Source organism: Manis javanica, chromosome 3 (assembly GCF_040802235.1).
Source record: "Manis javanica isolate MJ-LG chromosome 3, MJ_LKY, whole genome shotgun sequence".
Taxonomy (NCBI): domain Eukaryota; kingdom Metazoa; phylum Chordata; class Mammalia; order Pholidota; family Manidae; genus Manis; species Manis javanica.
The window spans coordinates 11,963,304-11,985,602 of NC_133158.1; the positions used below are offsets into that span (position 1 = coordinate 11,963,304).

Here is a 22,299-nt window from a genome sequence, read left to right on the forward strand (position 1 = left end):
TGAAGGTTTTTCAGTGGAAAAGTGATTAGTCATATAAGCTAGGAAATAAATGAATACATGTCCACTTGCCTGGGACTCATTGTGACCTCATTTGGGCAACAAAAACTTACTAATCAAAAAATAAAACCACCTGCATTTGAATTTTTTTTCATTATTATGTAGAATATACATTGTAAAAGAAAAAAAATTAACCAACAAGAGCATAAATGTGTAACCAGAGTGAATAAAGTTCCTCTGTCTTACTTTCCAGGGCTGTGGTTTAACATATATCCTTAATAGGTTTCTAGCCTGGACAAAAAGTATTATTTGCTGCATACTTTTTTCCCTTAGGGTTACAATTTTTGATAAAAATTAGAGTTGTTGTGAATTTACTTTTTTAACTTAGTATATCTATCTTATTTTCCCATAGTCATATTTCTCTATTTCTTTTTAAAGTCGGATGTGTATTCCACTTCATTAATGGATTTAAGTTAACCAGTCCTGCATTGATGGACATTCAGTTTCTCAGTGCTGCATTTTACAGATAGTGCTTTAAAGACTACTCTTCTTTGGGAATGTCTGTCAGTCTTTCAGCATATTGTTTTCCCTGTAGAGGCTGGTCATAATTTCCTCCAGGTTAGGCTATTATGATTAAATGAAGTACTTCAACAGTTCTGATTTGTGTGGTGAACATTTCCAGCGGCACCAATAAATAAATAGACATAAATTATTAATACTTACCAATGAGACTCTTAACTTGTCTGCTACATATAGAAATCATTAGGATGGCTGTGCTTCAAATTTTACAGAGACATTTCAGGATATAAATCCATATTTTAGTTATATTTGCTAAAAGATGTTTTTCTCGACAGTCATTTCACAAGACTAATTTGTATGTTGAGTTAAGATACACACACACGTGCTCTTTCAGCCCTGGTCAGTTGTGGTCTTCCGTGTGACCAGAAGAGGGAGTTCTTATCGCTTCTTTATGCTGTTGCACCTGCTGTGTGGCTGGGATAATTCCTCCCATGCATGTGTTAGGCCAAGCGCATAAAACAAACTGACTTGGGGCAAAGGGACACTGGCGAAATGCAGCTCTTCCCTTCCTCATTCCACGTCGTCTGTACAGAAATCCCAGTCTTCAGGTTTATGTTTACATTTTGTGTTTAAGAGAACAGTTCTCAAATTGAACTTCAAAGAAATTTTGTTCCTTTTCTCTGTGTGTTTGGAAGTTAAAAGAGAGCTTGCGGAAGGTAGTTATCTTAATTTAAGATAAGTTAGAATACAAGCAGTAAGCCCTAATCACACAATAGAGTTCTTGATTTGTAGTCTCCTAGGGTCGAAAATAAACTCTGTAGTGGGATTTGTTTCCTTGCCTCTTACGCTTGATATTTTAAAAAGATTGTTAGAGAATGCCTAATCTGAAGGTTGGCAGTGAGCATTAGAAAGTTAGAATGTTGTTTTCCCAGAGTGGCTCACAGACTTATCTCTGTGCTTCTTACTGGGCTCAGGCCCGCTACTTGAATCTCAGTCGGCCCAGCCCAGTGAATGAAACTGGTGCCATAATCAGAATATAGTTGTTGGTGTAAATCCAGAATTTCATATTGTTTAAATTTTTCTTCACCTTCCTCACAGCACATGTTTTTTAATAACAAAAACTTGCTAAATCACTTCCTTTATGGGTTTTTTGATTGGCATATGCATATATTAAGTACATCCATCATATATTTTTACATAGACACACAAATGCAATAATCTCAAACCTGCTATTTTCAGTTCAGCCTACTTTTTTTATTTCACTGATTCTTTCTGCCTCCTCACCTCCTCCAGCTGTAAACAGACCTCTCTCCCTACTCTGTAAACCATCTCTGTAATATGCTATATTCTGGGTACATACACATCCTTCTGTATTTTTTCCTCATGCTATACTTTTTTTTCATGTTCATAACTATATATATGTAGGCATATAATCCTGTATTTTATTAGTAGGGACTTTTGGTCATAGTTTTACCCAAATTGGATCCTATTCACATTCTGCTGCTTTTCTACTCAATAATACCACATTCACAACAATACCATTCACACTGATACCCTCTTTAATGATCGCATACTGTTGTAAGGTATGGTTATGGGTATCTTCCTCCACCAGACCCTCTGCCCATGGGCATACACTTTGTTTCCTGCTTTTTGCCTCTATTAATAAAGCAACAATAACGACACTCCTGGATATGTCCTCAACTCTACTGGCAGTTTCATTTCTATGAGATAGTGTCTCAGAAAGGGATTCCTGGGTCAGAAAGGATATTTATTTGCACTGTTCCATAGCTGCTACCAGACTGTATTCCAAAAAGGTCACGGTATTTGTATCTCTTTTAGCCATGTATCAGAGTATCACCACTTAGGAGTAGGTGTTTTATTTTCCTAAACTTCCACTTATTTTTCTAAAGCCTCTGAAAGTGTTATACATACACATGCACACACACAAATGTGATTAATTGTAACTTGACCTTTAATTTCTCAAACAAGCACGAACTTTTGTGCTTGCTACTACTAGTAGAGCATGTATTTTCAGAGTTTGAGTAATATTTAATGATACAAGGAAAAGAGAGCTTTAAAAATGAGTAATGATTTTAAAAATATTCACTTGAATAATTACAGGCAATTTTCCTGGCATCTGTGGGGAATTTTTGTTAATTCTGTATGGAATTTAGCTTAGAGAAGAAATCTAGTTCTGTTCGGCCAGGATTCCTCTCAGCAAAATGTGTAGCCACCTAGAGGATAACAATTTTTGGTGAGCTTAGTAGCAGGGCCAGTGAAAAGCTGTTGTCAATTTTATTTCTGAGCTCATTATCCTTCTTGGATTTGGTGTGATTGGTCATCTTTCAACAGTGTTCACTTTGTGTATCAAATAATGACTGGGCTGAGGTCAGACGGTGGTTAACACAAAGCTTATATAAATCGGGCCATGAGGTTGTATTTTATTTGCCTGCCATTGAACAATTGAAACAGCTGAAAAGGGACAACACACGAAGTGTGGTTGAGCCCTGAAGAGCCGTCCACCAAAAGATCAGGTGATGCCAAGCCAGAGGAAGGCCCTGCGTCGTATTAGCCTTCAAGGTTTAAACTTCATCTCCTACCTCTCCTAATCTGGCGTGAGTACCTAATGAGCACTGGATAATAACAGCAACATTTCTTGGTGAAGCTAATCTGATCTAGACAGTAGGCTTCCTGGCCCACAGCTGAATGAATTGCTTGGTATTTCCAAGTTTGAAAATACTCCCGGCCCCTTTCAAATGCTCCTTGGCAGCAGGTAAGCAATGCTAAAGCTCCTCTAAGTGCCAATTAAGGCCAATTACAACTCGCCGGCCTGCTGAGACACTGAAGTGGGGTTAGACTTGTGCTCCTTCAATCTGGAGGCCCAGCCACCACCAGTAATTTCCAACTGCCAGCAGCATATCTGCTGCCCCATACCAAGTGACCCCTCTGCTGGCTTCTCAGGATTTAATTTAGGAAATCCCAAGATTTGTTGGGACTCCACTAATTTCTGTAATGGAAATCTGTTTCTTTGTTTTAAATCATGTCCACCACCCCGTTTATTTTGCTTCCAGTCCTAAGAGCTAGCACGGACTGAGCCCTTAGGGTCAATGCTGGGCATTGCATTGTGTGGGTTCCTGTCTCCTCTCCCCCCTCCCATGCATAGCCCTGCAGGAGACATCAGGGTGGTCCCCAGGGGAGGACATGGACCCTGAGGGAAAGAAGTCTCTTGCCCAGGGCCACATGACTAGAGGTGACAAGACCCGGGCTGGCTGCGCCCTGGGCCCAGGCCCTCGCTGTCCCTCTTGGCTGCTGCTGGTTTGCTGTGAACAGGCTAATTCACAGAAGAATTTCTGTCAGTTCAGGACTCTCTGTGCACTGGAGAAAAGTTGATGAGTACACACTATCCACACCACAGCCGATACCTACGAATTTTGGGCTGTAAGGCATGGACGGTATTCTTTTAAAATGGTCTGTGGTCGGTAGTCTTCTTTTAGTCCGTAGTCTTAATTTTTTCCAAAGAAAAAAGAACTGTGACCATGTCCCCAGACCTAGACACTTAAATGTGAGCCAGCTTTGGGAAACTTAGTATCAAAATAAACTTTATTTGGGTAGGATATTGGGAGATGATTTGAAAAAAATAATGCTAATGCTTTCCAAGCTTCAGAAAGTGGTATTGCTGAAACTTTACTCAAGGCATTGAGAGAGATGTGTGTGTGTTTAAAAGTTTCAGCTTTATGCCCAATTTTTGTGTATTTGTGTATGTTCTTATTCAAAATTATATATTCCTGTCTTACATTGTCATTCATCTTTTTTGGAGTAGGCCTTATAAATAAAATCAGTTTTTGTTCTTGTTTACATATGAAATTGAATGCAGATGTGTATTTGTAGCATTTAGGAACATTTGTGCATTTGTGGAAATTCACCCTGTTTTTTTTCAGAATTATGGAAAGATTTGGTTTCCAGAACTGTCATGGTTTGGCCGTTTCTCCTGATGATTTCCCCCCCATTTGTCATATCACTGTCTATAAAAGGGAACATTAAAAAGCAAGCATTTGTATTGGGAAATCAGTGCAGGATGCTGGTGTCTGGTTTGACTGGTGCAGTGATGTGGAACGAGGCCTTAGTCTGAAAAAGGGCCTCTTAGCCCAGTTGCGTTCTGCAATTAGTGACATCAAGGGGATTCCTCAGCTGCCCCCTGGGGAGAGTGGGTGGGTGCAGTGAACAGGGCTAAGACCTGTTGCAGTCAGGTAGTACAGCAATGGAATTTTCTCTTCTAGCTTAAAAGTTCCAATGAAATAACCTAACATTCTTATTTTGGTAATTAACTGTTGAAAGATTTGCTCATCCTGCTCCTCGAAGGTCTGCTGATGGCTCTTTCCTTGTCGTCTTCTGGTGTCTTTAAAGGACCACCATAGTCTTGCATTGTTTGAATATCATGTTAAGAAATCTGGAAAAAAGTAAAATATAGGTCTCAGGAAATTTTCCAGGTCTTAATATTGCTGCCACAGTTAGTATCTGAATGCTTCCTATAAAAATAAAGCAATGTGGCCACTATTCGTTTGTTTTAGAATTCATTTAGAATTTGCGTCTGGTCTAATAGAAGCCATTTCCTATGCCTTACAACTTCTTTCCCACCCCTTCCAGGCCAAATCTTTTCCACACATGTAATACATGACTTCTTGCCAAATATTCTCTATGGGGTGATGGGATTCTGTAGAGGAATTTCCCCCCTCCTTTTGACATTTAAAAGTGTTCATTCTGAACTATCAGGCATCTGATTCTATTTATGTGTGCATCCTTGAGTGCCATAAAACTCAGATCGTTTGGCTTTTTTTCCCCTATGTCTGTTTGAGGGTAAGATTGGGGGATTGATGAGGGGGGATAGTTATATGGGGAGTGTAGTAGGACCGCCAAAGGGAAACAGCTGTATCAGGAAGACACTGTTTACAATGGGCTACTTAGAGAAGTTTTTGGATTAAAAGTATAAAAGGGCCCAGCTTAGTCAGTCTTCCAGTGATTGAACACCAAACTTAGGACAGCCATGTGTATATTCTTCTGAAATAAGACATATTTTACAAATACACACAGTAAATTGATTCTGATTTTTTTAATAGATTTAGGAAGGAAAAGTAACCTTAGGAATAACAAACTTTAATTTTTTAGAAGTATAGTTCATGGGGAAATAAAATGTGGAGAAAGGTTTCTGATACTTGCAGAAATATATTTATAACTTTAAAACTCCTAGGTCTCTCAGAGGCTTAAAATGTAGGCCGTATAATGAATCATGTAAATTTCCTAATGCACCTGGTAGTAGCAGTGTCACTTTAAAGGTATTCAGAAAAATCAGGGTATGAGTAATTCACATTTTAGCAGGTTAAATTTATAAATTCCATGTCTCCCCAGTTTTGGCGGCTTGCCTTTAAAATAGGAGGATTAATTCACACCATCCAGGACGCGTTGTATGACCATATTAGATGAAATTAGACTCCACCCCTTGTTTTCTGTTGATCTGCCAGGACCTTCGTAATTCAAGTGCTTTTTACAGTAGTACCCAATGTTACATAAGACCAAACATGGAGCATATTTGGAGTTGGTAGGCAGACCCAAATCATGATGCAAGCTTGCAGTAGCAAGTGTGCAATGAAGCACAACCAAATTATGTGAATGGAAGGTGACAAGAAGCCTCTCCAGAACAGCCCTTCCTCTGCAAGGGGGCTGAAAGCTCCACGGGGTAAGTTTTCTCAGGCAGTTTTCCGAGCCTGGGCTTGGCCGGGGGCCCAGTTCTGGATGAGTTTGAGGAAGGTGGGTTAGGTCTTTGGTAACATCATGTAGAACCAAGCAGAGCAGGAAAGTTTGCACAGGCCTCTTTCCCCTGGTGTTTGTCCTCCCTGCCAGCCGGCAGGGAGCTGTAGTTGCTGAAGTGGTGGAGGGAGTGAGCTCTGCGGAGTTAGTGGATCAGAGTGGGTGATCGCAACACAAGGGATTAGCTGCTGCAAGCCAGCCGGCCACGGAGCCACTCTGAAATGTCATTTGAGTGATCTGGACAAAGTTCAAATGCGGACAGGAGTCAAGTTTGCTATTAACTCCAGCAAAATGCTGAGGTTTGCACCAAACAGTTCCCGTATCTCAAAACAAGGAAAACATTAGTTACGTCGCTCTCTAAAAATGGAGGAAGGTTATAGCACGCTTTAACTGTTTGTTTTTTATCTCACTTGTGGTAAGTGAGGTTTCATGACAGGCAGTTCAGTGTTTCCTGTAGAATGTGTTTGAAAGCTGTTTTCTCAGATACTTCAAATCCATAGCAAAGTTTCAAACACACCACTGTCAAGAGGAAGAACGACTTCAAAATACAAACAGTAACTCTGGGAAGTCATTCAGTAACTTAAATTAAGTGTATAAAATTTTAATTCTGGACTGACTGCCAGGAAAAAGAAATAGCTTTTTCAATTGTGTTAGCAAGGTAGTGAGTACAGCTGAGCCGATTCTTGGGTGGGTTGGGAGGCTGTTCCCCACGTTCCCTTAACCGTCTCCTGCCTCTATCTGCAAGCAGGGAGTGAGGTGTCAGTTGAGTTCTTTAGTTTTCACTGGGCTCACATTTCATGCCTTCGTCAGTAATGAGCTTGACCCCGGATGGTTTAAATTGTTGAAATTTAGCTACCGGTCAAAATTAGCTACCGGTCTGAGGGACTCTAAATACAAATGGATCTTAAACCTTTAATTAAATTGCTGTTAATTTCCAAAAGCTCTATCTTTTGTCAGGCACTTTTAGTCGTGCCATTCCTGGTTTCGTTTTTGAATATTGCTTTTACTGTTTATTAGATGACAGTCCCTGCCCATAGGTGGGGCACATAACTGTTTCTCTCTTCTGAAAAAATAAACACGTGCTGCAAACTCATTGAAAACATCCCACACTGTTAAGTAATCAGTCACCCATTCCTTATTAACAGATGCTTAATGAAGAAGACTTTCTGGGCTGTGTTCTGAGTTTGAGGCTTTTATTATCATTCCCATGTTCATGGTCTTCACTTTTTCAGGATGGAGCCATCCTGAATAAAGAGAAATAGAAAGACTGCAGAGTTGGTGGGAAATAGCAGTCAGGGTGTGACTTACAGACACGGCAAAGCGCTGTCAGCAGGTGGTGCTGTCCTCCCCTCGCACCTTGGGCTTGCTCTCCCTCTTTGGCCTGGGAGGCAGTGCTCCCTGTGGGGATTCCTGCTGAGAAGTTTTCATTTTAAAAAATAAATAAAGCAAAAGACAGAGAATTCCTCTAATTCGAGTTCTACAAAGTTCCATTAATTTTCTCTCCCCCAACTCTTGTGTGTTTGCATATGTGTGTAAAAATTGGAGTGGTAAAGGCATGGTTTTGTTGTGTGTGTGTGTGTGTGTGTGTGTGTGTGTGTGTGTGTGTTAATTCCTTTTTTGCATATTGAAGATAGTCTTGTATCTTTCACTTGGGAAAGACTGTGACCCAGACCCAAAATTTGACCACAGAGATTCTTACCTAAATACTGAGTATGTTGACGCTTGAACTGCAACATGGTATAGCAAATTGGAAGGGTAAGCTTGTTATGATAAATCACTGAGCTTGTAGGAAGCTTCTTTCCCTAACAGATAAAGAATTAAATCAGAAGCAGCTGGAGAGAGGGTGGTTTTTGGTTTTTAGCTCTTTTTTCTTCTCAAATGTTGATCTTTGAGGAATACAAACATCTCAAGTCTGTGAAAAGGTGGCAGGGAGACAGGAGAGCACATTTCGGGGAAATGCTGTGCCTCATTTTGGTAGGGAGACCATGTTTGGGTGAGCAGGCAGGGTGACTGCTTGCTGTAATCTTGTCAGTATCCTTCAGGGTAACACTGAGCTTCCTGAAGACAGCAGAGAGGGGTCCTTATGAGTGTTAGCAAAGTAGAAGTGTCAGCCAACATGTCTCTCATTGCATGGTATCCCACAGTCAGAAATGGTGCCAAGATGACAGAGGTGGCATAGTTTTGTGGCCTCATTTTGCCCAAGGTGGCAGCAGCCTTTTCACCAAAGGTACTTTTGCTAAAAACATCTGTGTGTGTCTGTTTGAGGTCACAATGATAACCTAAAGTTCAAAGTGTACCTCCAACAGGGTTGCAGGAGCATCAGAAGGGCCTTCAGGAAATGAACTGGTCCCTCAGACCATTCTGTTTTCCTTAAGAAAAGATGTTTTAGCAATTTGGTACTGGCACAAGAACAGAGCCACAGACCAGTGGAACAGAATAGAGACTCCAAACATTAACCCAAACATATATGGTCAACTAATATTCGATAAAGGGGCCATGGACATACAATGGGGAAATGACAGTCTCTTCAACAAATGGTGCTGGCAAAACTGGACAACTACATGTAAGAGAATGAAACTGGATCACTGTCTAACCCCATACACAGAAGTAAATTCGAAATGGATCAAAGACTTGAATGTAAGTCATGAAACCATTAAACTCTTAGAAAAAAAAACATAGGCAAAAATCTCCTAGACATAAACATGAGTGACCTCTTCTTGAACATATCTCCCCGGGCAAGGAAAACAACAGCAAAAATGAACAAATGGGACTATATCAAGCTGAAAAGCTTCTGTACAGCAAAGGACACCATCAATAGAACAAAAACATATCCTACAGTATGGGAGAATATATTCGTAAATGACAGATCCAATAAAGGGTTGACATCCAAAATATATAAAGAGCTCACACACCTCAACAAACAAAAAGCAAATAACCCAATTAAAAAATGGGCAGAGGAGCTGAATAGACAGTTCTCTAAAGAAGAAATTCAGATGGCCAACAGACACATGAAAAGATGCTCCACATCGCTTGTCATCAGAGAAATGCAAATTAAACCACAATGAGATATCATCTCACATCAGTAAGGATGGCTGCCATCCAAAAGACAAACAACAAAAAATGTTGGCGAGGTTGTGGAGAAAGGGGAACCCTCCTACACTGCTGGTGGGAATGTAAGTTAGTTCAACCATTGTGGAAAGCAGTATGGAGGTTCCTCAAAATGCTCAAAATAGAAATACCATTTGACCCAGGAATTCCACTTCTAGGAATTTACCCCAAGAATGCAGCACTCCAGTTTGAAAAAGACAGATGCACCCCTATGTTTATTGCAGCATTATTTACAATAGCCAAGATATGGAAGCAACCTAAATGTCCATCAGTAGATGAATGGATAAAGAAGATGTGGTACATATACACAATGGAATATTTCTCAGTCATAAGAAAAAAACAAATCCTACCATTTGCAACAACATGGATGGAGCTAGAGGGTATTATGCTCAGTGAAATAAGCCAGGCGGAGAAAGACAAGTACCAAATGATTTCACTCATATGTGGAGTATAAGAACGAAAGAAAACTGAAGGAACAAAACAGCAGCAGAAGCACAGAACCCAAGAATGGACTAATAGTTACCAAAGGGAAAGGGACTGGGGAGGACAGGTGGGAAGGGAGGGATAAGGGTGGGAAAAAAAGAAAGGGGGTATTATGATTAGCATGTATAGTGGGTGAGGGCACAGGGAGGGCTGTGCAACACAGAGAAGACAAGTAGTGATTTTACAGCATCATACTATGTTGATGGACAGTGACTGTGAACGGGGATGTGGGGGGGACTTGGTGAAGGGGGGAGCCTAGTAAACATAATGTCCTTCATGTAACTGTAGATTAATGATACCAAAATAAAATTTAAAAAAAAGAAAAGATGTCTTAGGACAGTGGTTACAAGGGAATATCACCATCAGAACCGAGGTTATCAACTGTTACACCATTCAGTACCTCCTCATTTTCTCTATGATACCCTCTTTTTTAATAAAAACCAGTCTCCATGGTAAGAACTCTTGGCAGGGGGATTATGTGGGGTTCCCATATTTCTGCTGCTTTCTTAAGCAACATTATTTACAATCCATTCACGACTGTCCCTTCCCCCAGCTGAGTCAGAGCATTCTCCCTTGTAATCTGCCCTTTGTGATCTGTTCTCTTTCATGCAGCTAGTGTGAATGGGGATGCTGCAGTGCGTGCCCTGCCGGAGACCTGGAAATGCCAAGTGCCCCGGAGTACTTTAGTGGGCTTTTATTTCTGTCATAAAGCACTGACCTGAAGAGCTTGATAATTTGATTACAGACCTTTGGTGAAAAGTTGTTTCAAGAGGCCCAGGTGCTGTAAATGACTCTCTCTGCACTTGCCCCTTATGTTTTAATTTAAAAGCACCTCTGCATTAGGGGGAGGAGAAATGCCTTTGGCAGAAGTTGCAGTTGGAGGCTAATTGGTTAGGGCAGCCAGTGTTTAAATCATCCTTTTCAGTTAAATCTCTGCAGTGGAAATGATGCCGAGTGCTTTGTGGTAAAGATTTTTTCCTCCTCACTGTTTTCCAGTGTCATTTGTAAGCCACCTAAGCATGTTCTGAGGCTGCCCTTCATCACCAGTTTTGGCTAATCGTCCTCCGAGACAATTTGTGTGTCAGAGATCAGCTCTGGATTCCCCAACTTTGTATTTGAATGTTTTGTGGACAGTTTCACTGACTTGTTTCCTTTTTTAATATTAGACTACACCTGGCTCTCTCTGGAGTAGTTTATCATCAAGTTCCTGGGTCCGCTAAAGAAGTTGAATCAAAGACAAAGCAGATTTAGCATTCGAGAGAACATGTGATGACAGAGTGGAGTGGGGCTACATTTGCTGGACAGACACATGAGAGTGTTTTTAGAAAAGAAAATTTACAGGGAGGAATTGAAAGTGAACATAGAAGATACTGCTAAATGCTCTATGTCCACGTGCAGTCCATGATGTGATTTTTAAAGAGGAATGCCAAATATTTTTTAAGAGTTAAGTAGGAAAAAATAGAAGAAAAAAAGTAGAAAAAAATCACTGTCAGACCTGAAGTCATGGTTTTCCAGATGTTGTTTAGGATAATGCCAAGTTAGGTATGCCTAGTTGGCCATTGAATTTGAAAAATATATTAGGCAAATAATAGCCTATATAATGTGCAGCTACAACGAAAGATCCAAAATGCGATTCTGTTGTTGAGTACCAGAAATTTATAGAAAACGCTTATGGGAGCAAAGTAGATGTGTAAGGAAGAAGTTATGAGATTTTCAAAAAATATATACAATCTTGATTTATAGTCTCCTAATCTTCGGTGTTTCTTAGGGGGTCATAATCCTTGTGAAAGAAAGGTGAGGACAGTTGACACCTCACCAGTTGTGTTTGCCAGTCTGAAAGTTCAGTATGACAGTTTGGGTTAATTGGCAGCTGCAAAAAAGTCCAGTGCAGTCACTTTTAAGCCCGGGTATGAAAACAAATAATCTAATTCTGTGGTGGGACTGCTCAATGACAACTCAAGTTTCTGAAGTAAGCTTCTTGGTGTGTGTGTTTCTTATTTGCTGTGCATGGCTAAAGGATCTGTACATGTGTATCTGAGTTTTACATTTTATACCTATGTGTAAGCTTGAGTGTTTAAAATGCTTGCTTTAGATGGAGCAGTTGTGGAGTATTAGTAGAATGGGGCTGTCAGAGACCTCATGAAATCACACATTCCTTGAAGTATAAGTTGGTATTTCTCATGAGACCTTTCTATCTAGAGTACATACTCTTTTTTTACCTTACGTGACCAAATCCATCCAAAAGTGTAGGTTTCATTTAGAGAAAAAATTGTTTTAGGGATCATTACTTTGATAATCTGCCTAATATTTCCACTGTTGGACCCATAAACTGAATTTAAGACTTGATCTTCACTTTATTCCATTCCACCTGCAGTTCTTCCTGAGTGACTCAGTTCTGTCAGGAAAATGAGCCAGCTTTTTACTTAAAAATAATTTTAGCTTGAGTGAGCATCCTTTTTGGTTGGTGTGAATTTATTCATTTTTAAATGAATTCTAAAAGTTGTCCCTATAAGCTGTTTTGTGAGAAGAGCATAGTGTCTTGGACTAATATGTGTAAACTAAATCTGTACCACACTGGAGAAGATAACTTAGTATAAAGTGGGCTTGGTTTGTTCTCGAGTGATTTCTGCCTTCTTTGATAATCACCAGGCTTTCCCCACATAAGTCCATAGTGGCAGCTGAACTAACAGCGGGGGCTCTGTCTTACTCCCAGTACCTCTTGAGTTCCCAGTATCTGATCTGTAGTCAGCCCTGGGCTGCAGGCTTTGTCAGGTCACTCATTGCCAGGGTCACACATCGGATTTGAATCTGTCTCTGACTCCAAAGCTTTTGCCCCTTCACGTGACCTGTAAAAAAGTATTTCTGTTTTATTTTGGAGTCTCCTCAGGCTGGCTGGTTACTCAGTGAGCCCACATCAAGACTGTGTCCAGCAGCCCTGAGCCTCTGCTGGGGAGGCCACTGTGACACACCAGAGAGTGGGGAGAAGCATGTGTATTATGTTGGTTGGTGGGGACCAGGCGTGTCTGTAGAACAGGCATTTGCTGCTGCTTCTGATGGTTCTTTGTAGAACACAGTCATCTGGGAGCTTCGTAAGGTGATTTTAGCTAAGCCAGAAGGACAACCCTGACTGGCACTTCAGCCAAAATTCATTATTCAAGCCATCTTTGATATTTTAAAACTGTGAGCAAGAAGGAAAAAAAAGGTAGACTGGCTGGCAGCCACAGCTAATCTTTAGGATAGCAATTTACAGAATGGAAAGATGAAGTCCACAACCAGTTGAATTTCCCTAGAACAGATTCTTGACCCTTATCCCAAATTTACCAAAATTCTGTCTCAGCCTTGTTTAAGTTCAGCCTGTGTGGCCTTTTGTGCTAATTGATAGCTGCTTTTGCTCGGCACTTGGAATCATGTGTCACTGATACATGCCACTCCCTGCCCCCGTCCCAACTGCCCATCTTTGGCCTCAGAAGGGCAAGTGGACTGTTGTGTGTTCCAGCCTGGGTGCTGGAGTCAGCCTGCCTGGGAGCGCACCCCAGCTCTCTCTGCCTCTTAACTAGCTGTGTGATGTTGGGCAACTGACTTGAGTCCTTTAAAGCCTTGGCTACCCCATCTGGGAAGTGGAGATCATATTAGTATCTGCTTTGTAAGAAGGTGGTCATGATGGAATGAGATAGTGTAGTGCCTGTAAATTCCATGGCATGGGACCTGACACATGGCTTCTACCCAATAAACAGTAGCAGCTATTGTTTTTGAAGGTGAGACTTCTCATCAGTCAGTGTGTGGCTGATTAAAAGGCTTAATAAGATACAAGAGAGTAAAAACAGTTTTGTGGAGTTTCTTAGTAGCTATTAGCTGATGCCTATCAAGAATGGGACAAATTGACACTGTCCTCCTAAGTGACAATATGCCTTGCTTTATTTTGCATGTGTGAAATTGCAGCCAGAACACCAAATGAAATTTCTCTTTTATTAAATAAAGTGTGTGTTTAATAATCAAGTAAACCATATTCACTATAGAAAAGTTTTTCAGAAACAGACTGATAATCCCAGGGATAGTCTCACTTCTAAAAGGTTTGATATGTGTCCTTCCAGATTTTTGTTCAAGCATGATTTAAAGTTGTGATTTTTTTTTAGGTTTGTGCCCTAACTTTGACAATTATACATTATGAGTTATTTTTAGTTATTCTCAAAGCAATATTAATTTGTGACTTCAAAAGATCCAATTATTTGTTTGAACTTCTTATTGGTTTGTACTTGGGTGTCAATACTTATATATGTGTATTTTTAAAATCTCAGCATGAATCCCAAATCACGAGCTCAGTATTCTTGATTGCTTTCCATTTTGGAAGACATAAATAAGGACCTCCCTAGTCGCCTGCTCTCGCCTTCAGTGGTGTGACGTGTCCAGCCCACAAGGGGAGGAGCACCCACCGCCTCCGCCTCGTGGGTGTGCACGTGCTGTCTGTCTGTCTCCCGGTCCCGGTCCTGGTCCCGTTCCCCTGCCTCTCTCTCTGCCACTGTCTCTATCTCCACATTTGTCTGTCTGCCTGGTCTCCTTATCCCCCAAACACACACACTCACCCATGGCTGTCTTTTTCTGCCTCCGCTCTGTCTTTCCCTGTATCTGCATTTGTCTGTCAGTCCGCCTACCTCGACCCCCCCTAGAGCCATTCAGCATGCCCTCCTAATTCAGGGACAGCATGTGGTTTTTCTCCGGGCTGGTGTCAGACTCTGGAGAGAGGAGCGCTTTGAAAACTCAACTTGGACATCTGCTTAAACTCATGCTTAACATCTGGCCACCATGTAATGTAAGGTCCCTAACCTGTCCCAAAACATGCCCACTTCTCTGTTGATCTGGAAAGCCATAAGTTTAAAATCTTATGAAAAATGAGGCCCATGTGAAAGATGAGGAGAGGCCTACTCAACTACCAAATCCTTTTTGCTTTCTCCTAAGAGGAAAAGCCAGATGCCACCCTTTCCAGAGAGTAAGTTCCTAGACCATGATGTGAAGGGACAACTTACTTGAGCAGCTTGACAAGGATTTGAGCTGACACTTAAGCCAAAATCTCAGTTACACACACACATATGCGCGCGCGCACACACACACACACACACACACACAGTCTCAGTTTTAGTGAAAGAAATCCATATGATAGGCATTCTTAGTTTTTAAGTAGCTCTTATTGTAATATGTAGCTCTTATTGTTGAAATAGAAAATAGTAGTTTTTAAACATGTTATTGGTGTATCAGCTGATTTTCAATGTTCAGGGAGCTTTGAATCTTAACTTTCTCGTGTGAAATCCTGTATCAAGAGTGAATAGATAAGAAGTGTTAACTGAAGAAAATGGGGAGAATGGACTATGATGGGAATAGAAAAGTGAAAGGACAAGCTTCAAGTCACAGTCAGTCCTGCTGTAAAACAACATGCATGCCTAAAAATTGCTGCACTATGCAAAACTGCACAATAAAAACCACATGAGACTCATTGGGAAAATGGGGTATGGGCACAACACTGAAAAATTCATCAGTGACATGTGCAGAAAAAGATCAGAACTTAACAAAACCAACATTTTACATAGATTAAATGCTTAAAAATGCATGAATAAGACAGTTTCTTTGAAGATGACCTGACCTTTGCTTCTGGAAGCAGGTGTCAGAAAGGTTGCTGCTTGAGAGCTGTTGTGAAATAGTGGGAAGATGGTTATCTGATGTAGAGGGAAAGTTGTAGCACCAGACGTGGATGGAGTGGCCTCTCACATCCCTGGTGAATTGAGGTGGGTGGTGGATGTTTGCGGGCAGGGGAGAGGGCAGCTGTGTATGTTCTGTGGATTCCCACGTGGCTCAGTTCAGCCAGGTGTAATTTTCTGCATTCACAACTGCTTCTTGCAGATGAAATCTTGTAAAAGCAAATGCAAAATGCCATTATACTCTCATTTTCCATGTATTATTAATGGCTTCAGAATAATTTTATATTCCTGAAACAAGCATTATAGCAGAACTTGACTATATTTAATTAGATTGAGATTTTTATTTACATTGTTTGAAATCAAGAGGAAACACATATTTACTCTGAGACACTTGCTTGAAAATTCTGATATGCAGAGAATAGTTAACGGAGTTAACTTCTTAGAGGTCAAAGAGTTGGGATTTTTCTTCCCTCTTAGTACCACAGACATGGCATCATTCCTTTACTGCACTGCCACCGGGAGTACACAAGATGATTTTTGCAGATGAACAAGGATGAATATTTAAATTTTACCATTTAATTATTTTTATGTATATTCGAAAATCTGTATAACATGCTTATCAAACTGTTGTTTCATAGATACTATTGTTTTGGAAAAATACCTCTCAACTGAGGGTGGTGCCCTACTTCATGCTGGCCATCTGAAAATGGGTTGAGAGGTTATTTCAGGCTGTCCTGGTGGAGGGGTGCTGCTGGTTATTAGGGGGTGGGGAACAGAAATTCTGACCATCCTGAAATCCTGTAAAAGAACAGTTTTGTCCGAAACACCAACGATGTCCCCATGACAGACTCGTGAATATTAATGAGGGGTGGGGAATGTAGTGTTGATAATCCAAATAAAAATGGGTAAAAAATGGCATTTTTATGTGGCTTTGCCAAGAACAGGGGAAATAGTTTGCAGTTGGTGGAAGCTGGGAAAATACTAGTTGAGGACAAATAATAGCAGTGAGCTTTATTTAGCAAACCCTGAAACATAGTGCCAGGTGCCAGGCAGTGGTTCTCAGCGCTCTACAAATATTAACTTACTCAGCCACGGTTAATGGTTCTTTAGGCGTTAGCTTGGTCTAAGGCAGGCTTTCAACCTTGCCAGCACAGAGCAGTGACACAGGGAGCTTGTAAAAGTCTGGATGCTCAGGCCATGCTCCAAACCAGCTAAGTCAGAATTCTGAGGCTGGGAGTCAGGCATCAGCATTTTTTTTTTTTTTAGGGCCATGTGTTTTGCCAATGTGCAGCCATGGTTAGGAGCCGCTGGTCTAGGACCATTTGAAAACCACTCCTCTTCGCAAAGAAAGGTCTGCTGTTTGTGAAAATGTTAAGCAAAGGCCGCCTCTCTGCCACGCCTCACGGGGGGTGGGGGTGGGGGGGCAGGTGACCGAGACAGGAAGTGCCGTCATCCAAGGGAGGTCGCACAACTGGAGGCAGATTTTTACAGTCCAGACTGACAAGTGCTGATGCTTGAAGCATTTCCAGACAGTGTTTTAGGATCACAGAAGAGAGAAAAACTAAATTAAACAAAACAAAGCAAACTTCAGATGCCAAATTTGGAAAATTATTAAACTTATTTTAGTTTTCCCTTCCTTACACACAGTTTTCACGTGGGGTTGTGGGGAGCAACAGGTACTTATAAGTGATTTATAATCACTACCCATTTAGTCTTTCCAATGTGTGGTCTAGTTGGAGAATTTGGATTTCGTCTGTAGGTAGGTAGCATAATAGTTTTGTCCTGGTGTAGATCCGGTTCTTAAGTATTTCATCATTGAACTAATGTCCTTCTGGGAATAAGTCATCACAGATTCAGAGAGAGACTCTGGACTCCTTTAGGAAGACCTTCAGAAATAAACCATTTGTGTGATGCTTGTAGTTACTGATTGTAATCTGCTTAATTAAAAAAAACTCATATGCTTTCCATACTGTGTTAAGTAAATGTTGGACCACATACATTTTAAAAGTTAAGCAAATGTGTCATTTTAAATTACAAGTTTAATTGAAAGCAGCCACTCAGCTACTATCATAAGGTTCTTAAGTAGATAAAGCTACTAAATATTTTACTTGTTTCCGGTGGTACCATTCTTCAAGAGCTCTAGATTTATTTAATATGGATTGTCTTACTCTCAGAAAACCTGATTTTCCAGTGGATAGACTTATTTCAGTCAAACCTGTGTAAGTCTGTACTTAATCATGCGTTACTTCCTGGTTTAAAAAAACAGACATAGCTATTTGTGATAGTTTTGTCTTGTGCCTTTGGCGTCTTAGTGTTGTGAACCACAGCTTATACCATCTGTAATCAAGTGAGATTATTAAAAAAGGGAGTGAAGTTATTCACTGGAAAATTTTAGCACAGATTCTTAAGGAATGATAAGATAGCCCTAGAAGCATTCTTGTTTGGTGTCGTATGTTGGTGGGTAGTGACAAAAAAAATTAAGGCACAACTTGTTTCATAGCATTTTGCAATTTTGAAAATTGGAGAGGTACTATGCTAGAGAGGAAGAAAGAAAGTGCTGCAGCTTCACTTAGCAGAGCTGTGCAGTGAGTGAGTGATTTCCCTCTAACTGCAGGTTGGGGCCAGCGAGGCTCATTTCTAGCATGCAAAACCCAGTATTTTCAGGTTCAGAATGGCTGTTTAATTTCCTAATGGTTATCTATAAATGATAAACCACTTTAGGCTGAGATGTTGCCCAAGCAGAAGGACCAGTTCCTAGAATCCTAAATGAGTCTGTGGAGCCTAGATAAGCCACTTCTGAAAGCTTCTGAGTTTAATATATTTTCCCTTAATGACCCATATTTGAACCTAAATGTGTTGACTTCAGGGGATTCTTCCAGGGTTCCATTGAAGACTTGCCTGAAACATGGTCTTTTTTTTTTCTTTTCCTTTGTTTTCCTTTTCAGAAAGAAGACACAGCTCATCCAGCAAGCCTTCTCTGGCCGTTCCTCCTACTTCAGTATTTTCCTTCTTCCCTTCTCTGTCCAAAAGCAAAGGCGGCAGCGGAAGTGGAAGCAGCCGGTCTTCCAGTGGAGGTGTTCTGAGCACATCCTCATTAAGTTCCAAGTTGTTGAAATCGCCCAAAGAGAAACTGCAGCTCAGGGGGAACCCCAGGCCCATGCAGTCCTTTCAGCCAAGTCGAGTCCCCCATGGTAGAATGTGAGTATGACCCCGGGGTCGGGAAGCCCCCGTGGGAACGGGACTGCCTGCAGTCATGGCAAAGAGCCGCTTTGCGGAAAGTCCGCATGTACCATGTATTTTGTCTCCTCTTGCTTCCCTGTCACATCGTAGGAGACTTTACCAAGTAGAAATAGCAGTAATAGTACAGTTAATAATGTTTATTGATTGACGCTTTATTGTGTGCCGGCTACTGAAACTCAGCTGTTCATGTGTATTGCCATTTAATTATCACAGCAATCCCATCAAATATGTATTACCGTTGCCCCATTTTTCAGATAAGAAGGAAGTGTGGTAAGGTTGAGGAGATTTAGCCCGGTAGCCCTAACATCTGGAGAGGCCTGGGTTCAGATCCCACTTCTATTACTTTGGAGCTGCATGGCCTCGGATGAGGCACTGCTCTCTCGAATCTGAGATTAACAGCCACCATGCAGTTACTAGGAGTAGTAGAATTAGTATATTAGAATCAAGCCCCTGGCGTGGTGTCTGCCCCACAGAAGACAGTAAACAAATGGATGCTGTTGCTGTTGGTAGTCATTGGAACAAAAAGGCAAAGAGACTCCCAGATGCTGTTCTAGGATTTTCTGAGTCCTGCAAAGCAAATAGGGAAGCATTGCTTCCTCGCTGCAGTCTTGGGTTCACCTCGCAGCCGTGATGAGGGAGGACACAAGAAGTTCACGCCCACCACACGAGGCTTCCGCACGTTTCCACAGTGGCTCCTCTGGTCACATGAGGGGCAGCCGGGCACTCCATGGAAACGTATCTTGCCTTTGTGGCTGGTGGCTTTTCCCTGGCCTGCCTCCCTCTTGGAGGGTATGCCACACATCTCAGTCCCAAGGTCTGATAACCTGGTTAATCTCGGGGCAGAGCCCAGCACCTGCTCCTGCTCAGGGACCTTGCCAGCTGGGAGAGGGCTGCTGTCAGGCAGTTCCAGGTACAGCTGTTTGGTGCTGTTTGTCCCAGTTGCTAAGCCCCCAGCCTCTGCTCCTCTGTCAGGAGTGCAAGTCCAGCAAGCTTGGCTTTCATTCCTGGAGCTGTGTGAAAGCCAGAGACACTGTCAGTGCCGTGTGAGGTCGCTCGCCAGATTAGCAGCTGTTAGAGCACAGACTCCACTGAGCAGAGTTCACAAAACCGTCCGCGCAAGCCTTCGGATGTGGAGCTGAGCATTAGACGGGGACCAGGCCAACTGTTAGCTTCATCCAGCACTTGCCACCCAAGTGATGGTGTCACTGCGAGTCCAAGAAGAGTCAGTCCTTTGTTAGTGGCGCAGGTATTCAGTGCTGGCAGGCACTTACCTTGAGGGCTCCTGTCTAGACGCCTCCAGGGACTGGAGAGTGACCCCTGCCGCAGTCATGCCACCACCCACGGGGCAGAGCGCCTCCCCTCAGAGGCTGGTCGGTAGGCTCCTTTGGGTTCTCCTGAGTCCTTAGTGACATTTCTTGGAAATGTCCTCTAATTCCAGTTGTTCTTTCTCTGCTCAGTTTGCCTTGTTTTGGTGGATCCTTTCTTAAAAATGACAGTTCTTACATTCTTTACGGGTCCCATAGGTAGTTTCTGGTCCTTCTAGAATGTGTCATAGCTTGCTTCCTGCCTGAATTATATTGTGTATCAGGTCTACATTTCCCTCAGGTGCATGTGTAAGATTGTTCTGGAATGATGAGAAATTCGGTAAATCGGATGGTCCACTGGAGCTTTTCGCCTAGCCAAAGGGCTTTAGACTGAATAAATGTGAACCTTACTGAGTTTTCTAGGTAGTCCTTAGAAACTTCCTAAGGTGCCCCGCGTGGGAGCCTCACTCTGTGCAGTGCCTGGCGCTGCCCTCTGCCCTCCGCTCACATCCCCGGGATCATGGGCACTCAGGTGCTGGTGTTCTCACTTCCTCCCCCAGCAGCATGACGCCCTCTGTCAAAGTGGAAAAGATTCATCCAAAAATGGATGGTGCACTACTGAAATGTGCAGTGGGGCCCACCTGTCCTGCTACTGTGAGTTCCTCAGTCAAGCCTGGCCTTAACTGCCCCTCAATACCAAAGCCAACCTTGCCTTCACCTGGACAGATTCTGAATGGCAAAGGGCTTCCTGCACCACCTACTCTGGAAAAGAAGTCTGAAGATAATTCCAATAACAGGAAATTTTTAAATAAGAGATTATCAGGTAAATTCTCATTTTTCCCTTAATGTTTCTCTATTAAGTGGGCATTCATAGGGCAGCAAATGAACTGCTATCTGAAAGTCCCCTTTTTAAGACCGGTCAACTTCAGCGTCAGGAGGAAGTTCCTTAAGTAGTTGGCTTGACCTCTCCATTCTTGGGTTCACAGTGTATGTGTGTGCCGGTGATATGAGCATAGCCTTATAGCAGTGGGTTGCCGAAAGGGGTAATGGGTAAGGCCGGTGGGATGGTCTCCTTCCTGTTACCTGACAGCAGTAGCCCCACTTCGTGTGTTCACCTGATATAGAGTTCATATTTATTCACAGTGAGGCAGATTTCTTCAGGTTATAGTTTTATCAGTTTCTCTGTCTTGAGATTTTTCCTATTATTTTCAAAATAAATGAAGGAGTGTTTGGTGAGCGCATTTTAATGTCTGTGTGCCTTTGACAGAAAGAGAGTTTGATCCTGACATACATTGTGGGGTCATTGATCTTGACACCAAGAAGCCCTGTACCCGGTCTTTGACATGCAAGGTAAGTGGGTTTGTGCTCAAAGCTGACTCCTTGGGTAAGAACAGGGGACTGGGCTGGACTGCATTAAATTAACCCAGTCAGGGTTCACCTGTCATTGTCAGTTCTGTAAATGAGAGAACGGCTTAGTTTTGGCAAAGAATGCCTCAAGTTCTGAAAATGGGAAGTCTTGTTATAAGCTATACTCTTAAGACAGATTTTGCTTCTAATGAGCAGTGTTGTATCCAGAGGAATGGTGTTCTTTTCTGATCAGTCTGTTATTGTCATAGACTTTTAATATTTCTTCCAGAAATTGTAATATGAGAGGCTGTGATTTATAGTGGTTTAAATTGTACAAACTTCAAACAAGTCCAGAAGTTTCTTTTGCATATATGTGAATATCCCTAAGTGTTTGTGTAATCTGTGGTTGTTAAATTTTAAAAAGCCACTTAAAAAAAAATCTATGTCTTTGAGATAGACTTACTTTTTCTAGTTCTTAAAAATTGCTAAGTAACATACAATATAATTTACATGTAGACTAAGGAAAATGATCTCCTTTCTAAGTTTTCCTTTAAAATGTCAGTAGACTAATAACAAGATGTGTATTTGCTCTAAAAGGGGTTAATGGGTGGTGGCTTCAGTGGATCCCCCTACATACACAGCACATATGTTTGTGGGCACTTCTCTGGACAGTGTTCCCACCTTCCTTCAGAAGGGTTCAGAAAGTATTAGCGATTGTTGCTTTGAAGTGATTTAAAAGCCCTTGTGGATGAGGGGGGTAAATGTTATAAAAATTAGTGTTGTCTTCTAAAAATTTAATAAAACTTTAGTGT

The 22,299-nt window shown here is 41.7% G+C and overlaps 1 protein-coding gene across 14 annotated transcripts in view; it reads left to right on the forward strand.

Moving 5' to 3' along the window:
• Positions 1 to 22,299, forward strand: part of ATXN7 (ataxin 7) — a 145,174-nt gene that overhangs the window by 89,439 nt on the left and 33,436 nt on the right. For 12 of the 14 annotated variants that reach the window (XM_073230829.1, XM_073230830.1, XM_073230824.1 and 9 more), the window contains 3 exons: positions 18,542 to 18,794; positions 20,701 to 20,963; positions 21,408 to 21,490. In XM_073230829.1, the coding sequence (XP_073086930.1) occupies positions 18,542 to 18,794; positions 20,701 to 20,963; positions 21,408 to 21,490 (599 nt within the window). Of the gene's footprint in view, positions 1 to 2,630; positions 6,248 to 18,541; positions 18,795 to 20,700; positions 20,964 to 21,407; positions 21,491 to 22,299 lie in introns of those variants that run through there. The other 2 variants (XM_073230837.1, XM_073230835.1) reach the window with 2 other exon arrangements.